The sequence below is a fragment of the Sinocyclocheilus grahami genome, unplaced genomic scaffold (assembly GCF_001515645.1).
Source record: "Sinocyclocheilus grahami isolate Dianchi unplaced genomic scaffold, SAMN03320097.WGS_v1.1 scaffold828.1, whole genome shotgun sequence".
In the NCBI taxonomy this organism is placed as follows: Eukaryota; Metazoa; Chordata; class Actinopteri; order Cypriniformes; family Cyprinidae; genus Sinocyclocheilus; species Sinocyclocheilus grahami.
This window is the reverse complement of record NW_015506007.1, coordinates 414,620-425,088: the sequence shown is the minus strand read 5'-3', so window position 1 is coordinate 425,088 and position 10,469 is coordinate 414,620. Positions and strand designations below refer to the sequence as shown.

General features: G+C 36.8%; 1 protein-coding gene across 1 annotated transcript; it reads right to left on the bottom strand.

Annotated features, from left to right (window-relative positions):
* Window positions 1-3,814: 3,814 nt before the first annotated feature.
* On the bottom strand, window positions 3,815-9,854 carry LOC107562578 (prosaposin-like). Its single transcript, XM_016247233.1, has 9 exons — window positions 9,749-9,854; window positions 9,311-9,375; window positions 8,847-8,921; window positions 6,945-7,067; window positions 6,704-6,817; window positions 6,542-6,622; window positions 4,323-4,506; window positions 4,047-4,189; window positions 3,815-3,960 (listed from the first exon to the last, which is right to left on the bottom strand). The coding sequence occupies exons 1-9, from the start codon at window positions 9,798-9,800 to the stop codon at window positions 3,838-3,840; spliced, it is 960 nt and encodes a 319-aa protein (XP_016102719.1). The 5' UTR covers window positions 9,801-9,854; the 3' UTR covers window positions 3,815-3,837.
* Window positions 9,855-10,469: the final 615 nt, after the last annotated feature.

The following is a 10,469-nucleotide window of genomic DNA, read 5'->3' as shown; positions in this document are numbered from 1 at the left end:
GCGACTATTGCGTCAGCGCAGCTCTTAGGCCTGACACACACACACGCACACACACACACACACGCAAACGCCTCTAGCTAGCGATTTTAAGCGTCCCCGCGTTCATGCATTTTAGGGGCGTGCATACCGCACGCGGGATTTAGTGCAGTTTGCATATTTATTAATCGTTTGTAGTGCTTGTGTATATAGAAATGCGCCTGGCGTAACGTTACGTCTGTGACCATCGCGGCACGCTTCTGTCTCTGCGTCTGATGCAGTACGTCAAATGAGCACGCAGTATTCATAAAACCGGGTGCGAACATTAGCCACACGACATAACGTTACTGGATTCGCTCAGATTCACAAGTGTGCATTGAGGATTTGTAATTCAGTAATTATAGGACTGCATAAACGGAGTTGTCAGATTGGAAAAATTAAGAAAATGGCAAAGAACTGTGAAACCGGCAGATAGTGCTGTAGGTACCAAGAATAACATTTGGGTTAAATTGTAGTTGTTTAAAACCAGTAGTCGGTAACTTGTCAATAGTTATTACCTCACAGGTCAAAGAACACACTGGTCACTGCAGACATGGCGTGATGTGTTTTTTTTCCAGGAATAGGTTTTTGCTGCACACACCCCCATACTTCACCTACGGCTGAGAAGTTAGTTCTTTATCCGGTTTGGTATGTGCTCTGATTTAAGATGTCAAGCACATCAGGTCAGATTTACTAAAAGCGGCCTTGGTTCCGGTAGTATTTTTCCCTTAGGGATTTTTAAAATTCTTTAGGAGTTATAAGCCATAAAACCAAATAGATACTAGCTGAATGACAATATGACAATCTTTGATTCAAAGCAAAGTATGTGGAAGTTGGACAAAAAGACAAAGGTGCAAGATTAACTACAGTCCCATGAAGTATTTCAAGAGACATAATTGAAACAAATGATGGGAAAATGAAAGACTTCTGATTTTGTCTAAATGTGTATTACAGTATATTGTTTATTGCCACCCACTAGGGCTGTCGCGGTGAGGGAATTTCCCTTGCGGTAATTGAGTGGCTCAATCGCGCGGTATTATCGCCATATGTATATATATGTGTGTGTATGTATGTTACGATATAACTAAAGAGGTCATATTCAGAAGACAATGAAACGGAAACCAAATTGCGTTGAAATAGGAAGTGAAGTAAACAGAAGAGAATGACAAAATAACGGTCCACAGAACATAAGCCTGACAATAAGATCGTTAGGCTATCGTTAGCCTATATGTATACAGTTAGCCTAGTTGTAATCTGATCTTCTAATCTGACTGGACAAGAGACTTTCTATTGATATTTCCACTTGTGCGCGTTCTATGGGGAAGTTATGGCCTAATGGTTAGAGAGTCGAACTCCTAACCCAAAGGTTGCGGGTTCGAATCTCGTACTGGCAGGGATTGTAGGTGGGGGGAGGGAATGTACAGCGCTCTCTCTCACCTTCAATACCACGACTGAGGTGCCCTTGAGCAAGGCACCAAACCCCCAACTGCTCCCCGGGCTCCGCAGCATAAATGGCTGCCCACTGCCCCGGAGAGATTTAATGAAACACGCTGTTGAAATCATTTTAACTTTGAGCGTCACTTTAGAAGGCTCAGCTGACCAGCTGTGCGTCAATGCTAAGACAGAGATTTCGCTTTCCTTGGACATGACAACCTATTTTCTCATATATATGTATATGTGAATGAATGAATGACTCGGCCTGGAGGACAGATTCAAGTAATCGCACGCGTTCAGTTGATCTCTCTCATTCACTGTCTGTTTAGGCTTAAGTGCAAATCTACGGAGCCTCTGTAAAAATCAGCATGGTACACATTGTTATCATTACTAACTTTGTTTAATATTCAGTCAGACATGCATGAAGTGTAAAACGAGAAGGTCATAACCTTACAAAAAAAGAAAACACGCAAAAATCTCGGTTGCTGCGGTTTTTGCATTCCTCTGCAGTTTGCTCGTCAATAGCACGGTATTGCGGTTATCGCGACAGCCCTACCACTCACACCTAAATATTTAAGTAATTTGAGTGGGTGGGTACTGAAGTGCTTTTTTGGAGCTGGTTATGATTCTCTTGATTAGTGGAAGTTTCTTTGCGGAATCAAGGGTAATGTAGTTTTTCCACAAGAAATTCCGCTAATAAACTTTAAAAAAAAAAGAAAGCCGAGATAACATGGGCTGATGGATTAAAAAAAAAACATGCCATAGATTAACTACCTTGTAGCTTACAATAGGTCTATGAATTGCTGTTAAACTAAATTTTCATATGGAGAAAATAAACATGACTTTTAGCTTTCTTGCAGAACAACTGTTTCACTATTACGAGATGACAAGTCAGGGCTCAATTTTTCGAGGTTGTAAAAAGCACTCGCATCCTTTTAGAAATCTTGGTTACAAGTCTGACGCTTGTAATTGTGGTGCTTCTGACATGGTGTGAAAGCAACATTATTGAAAATAACTTTTGATTGGGCCTTAGGTGTTTACAGGGGAGGGGCATTCTAGTTCTCGAACATTTGATTGGACAAATCTGTTATCTAGTACAGGACGAGCCATCAATATTTACATTTAGCAGTAAACAACCTACCTAAAACAGGTTAAAATTTAACATGAACGCTTAGAAATATGGGGAAAAAGTTGTCATGCAAGTGTCAAGCCATTGCAAATTAATGACAACTCTGAAAAATGAATGAAACTCAGTGTAAGAGTAAACAAACGACACGAGTTTCATATTTGGTGATCCTTAGTCTAATGTGTGTGTGTATTTTAGGATGAGTGGATGGAGCAGTGCAGCCTTGTTCCTTGGAGAACTAATGCTTTAAAATAAAACCAAAAAAAAAAAGTTAAACCAAATTTAACCAGATATTGAGGCAAATTTGAAGTCACCTTTGCAGTGACAAACCACAAAACCAGTGTCATTCTACATCACTCATTAAGTACTGAGGACTCGCACAAATGTGCAAACCTCACCACTGTGATTGTACTCAGATCATGAGAAATCTCTATAAACTGTTGATATGATATACTGTTCTGACAGAAAAGCCGGAGTAATTTTCAAAGGTGATCCGATCATTCCAGTCTCCCAGTGGTGTCAGAAATGTTCAGGTAAGGAAACCACTATTTGACAGTGAGCCTTTGCTAAGGGCAAAATACCATAGGTTAAAAGACACTACATGGCATGCCTGTATACAACCTAAGACTGGTCACAGTTGAAAGCAAGATTGTTTATTCATTCAAACAAAGCGCCTGTTTAACAGTAATGAAATGATAAAAGTGGGAAGTATATAGTGACACAATGCCATAATCTGGTTAAATCAACATGTCTGTGCATAAAAGCGTGAGAACAAAGCTACATAAGATTTTCAAGAGGTGAAGAGCAATTTTCAAAAGCCAGAAGCAAAACAGATCCATTGCAGTCTACCACAAAAGGTTATTTTGTATCTATATGTTGATATATTATAAAACATTTTCAGGATATGACATCAACAGAGAAAAATACTCTTGTGTCTTTACTAATGACTTTCATATTAAGGGTCAAGAAGCAAAAGGACCAGCATAAACCAGCAAAGGACCAGCTTAAACCAGCATCCCAGCGTCAAATCATACCTAAACAGCATATGCTGTTTTTTTCAATAAGGATGGGATTCAAGTTGGTCAAGCAAATTCACCAAGTTGACCAACAATGCCTGAAAACCTGTTTGGTTTGAAAGTGGCTTCTGGTTGAGCCGTGCTTCATAAACTGCTACACAACTGAAAACGGAGAACAGACCTTTTTTTACGTATCTATTGTGGATTTCACCTGCAAAACTGAACAATGGTAAATGTGACCGCACATTAACATTTCTTAAGAAACTGTAAAAATCTAGTAGTTTTTACCTTACAAATGTCCAGCGCCCCCTGCTGTTTGCTCAGAAATACACTGAGCTGGTTCCCATGACGCTGCACAAAAGTCTCACACTAGATGAGATAAAGAAATTATAGTAAACTTACTAATTAAGTGCATTTAAAAGTCAGTGATTTAAAGGAGCAGACTGATGTCTAACCTTTGGCATGGCACTGGGGTGCAGTTGGCAGACGGTGTTCAGGAATGAAGCAGCCTGGAGCTCGGTGGCATTGGAGCCCAGATGCATATGAGTCAAAACTGCCAATGTAAGGCAGGAATCACAATCAGAAAGCACCTCAGCCGCTGTTAAATAAAGAGAAAGGGATGAAGAAACAGGATGGGAGGTAAATTTGTTCACAGAGACAAAACAAAATTATAACAGAAGTGTTCATTCAAAGGGGGAAAAAAAACTAGAAGCCAAAGTCTGGACTCTAACCGTGGACGGGATGCTTCCGTATTTCACAAAGACGAAGCAGAGTGCATATGAAGTTAGGTGAAGTATTGTTCAATAGCATGTCAACCAACAGCTGGACGTATTTTTCAACCATTTTATTGCACTGTGGCTGAACCAGAGGAGGAAACTCTCTGCACAAACTCTCCAGCAGGACAGTTATGATGCTCTGTAAAGTACAAAAATGACAAAACACTGGAAGTCAAGGTTTTTTCGAATTAAATATGAAAGGTTTAGGACTCCAACTCTGTGTGTTTTGAATAGCATACTAACATACTCTTCCCGCCGTACCGTATGCAAACATGAAATATCCAGATCATCTGCTACCTTTGAAAAAGTGTAGTAGTGTATAAGAAGCACTATGTGTGATATACAGTATCCCACAATACAGTGTGCTTGATTTGGAGAAAATTGAACCTAATTACAGCATCTGTTTTGACTCATCATTTGGTCAGACTACCAAAACATAAGACATTTTTAAACAAAATTGAATTAATGCAAAATTATTTAATTTATTTAGAAGATGATTTGTGTGACAACAATGTAGCATACTTTGAAACATTTACTAACGCCTTTAGCTTACTAGTTAAATGAAATCCTTGGTGAAAAAAGTACACTTTAACATACTTTTAAAAAGAGTAGTTATGGAAATAGTATCCTTTGAAAGAATATACTTAAGTGCAGTGTTGAAAATGTTCACCTATTTCAACTTAAGTTTAGTTGCTGCCTTAAATTACTGGTAAGTATTCTTCGACTTGGTTGTATGAGTCATTTCAACTTCAAAAAATTGAATTGAATCTCATAAAAAGTGTGGAATTATAAGTTTTGATGAGTTAAAGTAATGTAAAAACATGGCCATGACTTACTGATCATATTTTTTTTAAAGTGTGTGAGCTGAATGTAATTATTTTGGGCACTTAACTGAATGTTAAAGGGGTCATATGATGCAATTTACATTTTTTTCTTTCTCTTTGGAGTGTTACAAGCTCTTGGTGCATAAAGAAGATCTGTAAAGTTGCAAAGACTAAAGTCTCAAATCCAAAGCGATATTCTTTATAAAAGTTAAGAGTCAGCCACACCTACCTAAAACATCTCGTTCTAACACACCTCCACGTCTACGTCACTATGTGGGAAGATTTGCATAACACCGCCCAAATGTTCACGCAAAGAAAGATGGCGTAACTTTTATTCTCGCTGTAGTATTGTTGCTGCCGCCGCCGCCATGTCGTGAAGGCGCTGTGTGTTTCGTTGCGTACTATTGTTTTTGTCTCGTCGCTCCGGCCGGACAAGGCATTACAGTATGGTGAGGGGCATAACATTTCTGTCACACGCCTGAGGTATTCGGCCAATCACAACGCACTGGACAGCTGGCCAATCAGAGCACACCTCGCTTTTCAGAACGATGAGCTTTGTAAAAATCGACGCGTTTCAGAAAGGCGGGGCATAGAGGAGAAACAATAATGTACAGTATGTGGAAAATAATGTGTTTTTGAACCTTAAACCACATAAACACATTGCATTACACCAAATACACCAAATAATGTTCTTTTTAGCAACGTCGTATGACCCCTTTAATCACAATTACATGAAAATGTATTATAGATTAAATTGATATTAAATGCAATTAGCTGAACTTTAGAGTGCTCTTTTGATCTACTTAAGTACATCTTTATATGTAATTGCATAATTACTTCTATTGTATTGAAATATGGTTAAAATGTACTGCTGAAAGTACTGACAAGCACGGTACACTAAAATATACTTTACTCTCATTACAAACTTGCATGTCATGTACAGTATTTAAATGTATTTGTAATTTCACATTCTTCATAACTAAGTTGCAATTGTAAATACATAAACTTTAAATGTAATATCAAAATAAAACATCAAAATAAGTGTACTTCAAAGTATGACAAAAGACTGTTAAATGTAAAATGTACTTTAAAGTAAAACATTTCATCTGGTATTACTACAAAGTGCACTTTTTAAAAGTGTACTTAAGTGTGTTAAAAAAACAGTCATGAATGTGTACTCAGTCTCTAAGTACACTTAAGTCGCCTTTTATTTTATTAGTACTATATTATCTTTTGAAAGGATTTAAAAAAAAACTTTTAAGATTTTAAGTAGGACTACAAGTGCACATTCAATACAATTAAGCAGACTTCTTTTTCTGAACTCATCCCGTATGTATTGTGATTTTTCACCTGAGTCCTCTCTCTGGGAAACAGATACCCAAGTGTGCTCACAATGTATGTGCAAACCGAGCACTGAATGGACGTCTCCATCTGTATTAGAGAGCAGAGAAACCTAGTCAGCTGTGCAGAACATGCTAACAATAACTTCTAAATCACTTCCTCAAATGTTACCTTCATAGTTGGCACTGGTACAGTTTTTGACATGTGATTAAGCAACAGATCTCTAATCTTGGCACTGTCACGTCCTCCACACAATCCAAGAAATGTACAGATGTCACCGGGTTGCTGAAGTGAAAGGTTGAAAGGATTAGCAGTAAAATAAACAGCAGTGGTTCTCAACCAAATACGAATTGAAATAATACAATGTCCTATAAATCAAATGCATGTTTTAATCTAACTATATATACTGTACCATCATGCTGGTAATGAAGGTGATGGCCAAAGGAAGCATCTTTTCCACCTCAGTGCGGCAGATTTGAGTGATTTGGGCAGGCAACTTATCACACACTTGCTCAAGAGAGGCAGCTAATTTGGCCTAAAAAATCAGATGTATGATTGCATAACAAAATTGATTTAAAGTGGCTCCAAAAAGGATTTAGACATGTTCTTGAAGTAGGAATGCTATTACAGATACAGATATCAAACCAAATGGCATTTATTTTAAATAAAGTTAGTACAAGAGCAATTTTCATGCAAAACATTTCCTAAAAACCATAAAACAAATAATTTATACAGATTCTAGTTGTTTAACATAAGTGGATTATTTGAGGCCCTGTCTCATGAAAATGCGTATAAATAACACGCCAAATACAAACAGAAAACCGTGGTACTGATGCAAAAATTGACTTTGGCGTGCATATACAGTATAATACGCAGGTTTCGCGTGCATATGATACGAAGTTTGTTGGCGTGCATGTGATACGCAGTTTTCACGTACATATGATACGCATCTACCCCACAACCCTAATCCTACCCATTGCGTATCATATGCACGCCAAAGTCAATGTTTGCATGTAAACACTGCGCCAAATCGAAACATAAACTCATACTATTGATACGCACTTTTATGAGATCGGGTTGGAAATGTGATGAACTACATCTGTGTTACTCTGCTAGGATAATTCTGTAAGGTAAAAGAGAGATTCATAAAATGTAAAAAAAAATCCTTAACAACAGTTGGTTGACAGTCATGGCAACAATGTCATGAGAAAATCTTGTGCAGTATGTGTTTACAGATGCCAGGTGGTTTGATATTTTCTGTCTGTGTAATGCCTAGGTGTGTCTTAAAGGGATATATAGGTTCAGTACAAGTAAAGCTCAATGAACAGCATTTGTGACATGATGTTGATAACCACAAAAAAGCAAAAAATCTGGGTTACAATGAGGCACCTACAATGCAAGTGAATAATTTCAGTTCATAAATGTTGAAAAAATTACTCTTACAAAATCACCTATCAGTAAAACAGTTAGGTTTCCTCTTGAGATTGGACTGAAAAAAATTGCTTATGTACTTTTTCTGTGTGGTTATATCCAATTTTACATCTTCAGGCCATGACAACACAACGACCGTAAAAATGATGAGAACAACTTAAGTTTAAAAAAACTGAAGTTTAACAGAAGAATTAGTCTTTTTTTTTTTTTTTTACAAAATGTATATTTAAACTTTATATTAAACTGCATTTAAACACTTCCATTCACTTTAATTGTAAGTTCCTTTACATAACTTAATTTTGTAAAGAAAAGTCAGTTTTTTGTGGTAATCAACATTATTCCACAAGTGTTGTCCAAGAGTATAAAACAGAATATTCCTTTAAGAAGATAAAGCATCATGTTTAGTCATTGTATATTGCACATCAATCTCATTGTAGGTAAGGTAGATGTGTTAGTATAGAGTCTGTGAAGGACCATAACTGTGGTTGGTAAAGTGGACAGGTGAGAAACACACACCAAATTCATCAGGTTTATGAGTGAGAAGTTCAAAAAGTGACACCATGAAAAGATTGTAAACAATACACTTCTGCTTTTCAACACAACTTCCTTACATCTTTGAAATCTTCAAGACATGCTCAAATCATGCAAATCTGAGATAAAAAAGAAGTTGGAATCATGTTTAGACTCTGTCTTCCTGTAAATTCACTAATAAATGCTGATTTCCAGTGCATTGTTAAAAAACCAGCACTCTCTCAATCTGCTTCTCCAGATAAAGGTGAAACACTCGTCATAAGATCATGGAATCATGCAATATTATTCACTATACCATCTGTGTGTCTCTGTGTGTGTGTGTGTGTGTGTGTGATAGAGAGAGAGATCGTACCTGGAAGTCCCCATTGGAAAAGAGGTCCTTCAGAAGCTCAAAAATCTGAGTGCAGTCCTGACACATGTCACCTGTCTACAGAATACAGTATATTATAGAATAGCCTAGTTTGCATTGCTTTATGTGTATTGTGTAAGTTTTGTCTTATCAAAAGTTTAATCTTAAAGATGTAGAAATAAAGAGAAGTGAAACTTGTGGTACTCTTAAAAGTTTGCGGATGGTGTATTTCAGGTGTTGAAGGGCTTTGAGGAAATGAAAATCTACTGCATCTGTCCAGAAATAAGAATAATTCTGCATTTGCAATATGTGTGAATGTCATTTTAGCATTTTCATTTTGCTTAGCCAGGAAGTCATTTTTTAAGAAACAAAACTAAATGTTTGCTTGAAATGCAGACTTGTTTGTTTGACAGATGCATGTAACAAACAAAACAACATGCCAAGCATTTAACATTCCTAAAACTCACCACGTTGTCATCCGCACCCATCAGGACATTCGTCAAGCCAGTTGTATCAACAGATCGCGTTTTGACTGTTAATAAAAAAAACATTTTCAAGAAACTCACTGAACTTACATGAAAGATGAAATTCTGGGAAAGAAATTACAGCATGACAATATAACTGAGAAATGTGTATAGATTTCAAATATAAACAAATTTATGCTAATTTTGAGATATTTGTAGAAAAAATATAAAATGATTTGTAAATTGCCTGGTTGGGTAAAATCAGACAAGTTCTTAATATAGCAATAATATCTGATTATTTTTCTTGTGACACAACATCCATATTGATAATTCAGTATCAAAAACATTCTACATTAAACACACACACACACACACACACACACACACACATATATATATATATATATATATATATATATTCACACAGAACATTTCATTTACCTGAGCCCAAAAGGGCAGTGAAAAAGAGAAACTCCAGTCTAAAGGCAGTCATGTCTTCAATCACTGAAGGTTGCAGAACCAATGTAAAATTCTCTAATTTGGCCCTGTATATAGCGACAGGAAGGCTCAGATCAAAGAGGAACTACCCTTTATATATGACGCCCCAAAAGCACAAGCCAGGCATGATAACATAGAGCCTTCACTGTGCAAATGAGAAAGCTGTAGGCCTACTGAACAAATAATGTTGCTTAATCACATTATTAGACAAATAAAGCCAAGTAAAGCCAATATTTGTCATGTTTCCAGATTTGTAGGTCTTTCTTAGGCATGCAGCTCCAGTTAATAAGCTTATAGTCAGGTTAGAGATTCATTCAAGCACATGTTGGACAATAAAACGAGTGAAAGAAACCTCATAGACTTGCTACCCTCTTACGAAAAAGAAGTTTATTCAAGTGGGCTATTAGTATACTTCTTTTAAACTAAAAAATAGGAAAGTATACTTTTAGTCTACTTTTTATGTACTTCTCAGAAATTGGCTTTATGTACTTCTCAGAAATATACTTAAAATGGCATTTAAGTATAGTTGACAACTCCAAAGAGAAAGGAAAACTTGAAATCGCATCATATGACCCCTTTAATAAGAATGTTGGTAACCAAACAGTTGATGGTAGGCATTGACTTAGTATGGGAAATACTATGGAAGTCAATGTCTACCATCAAC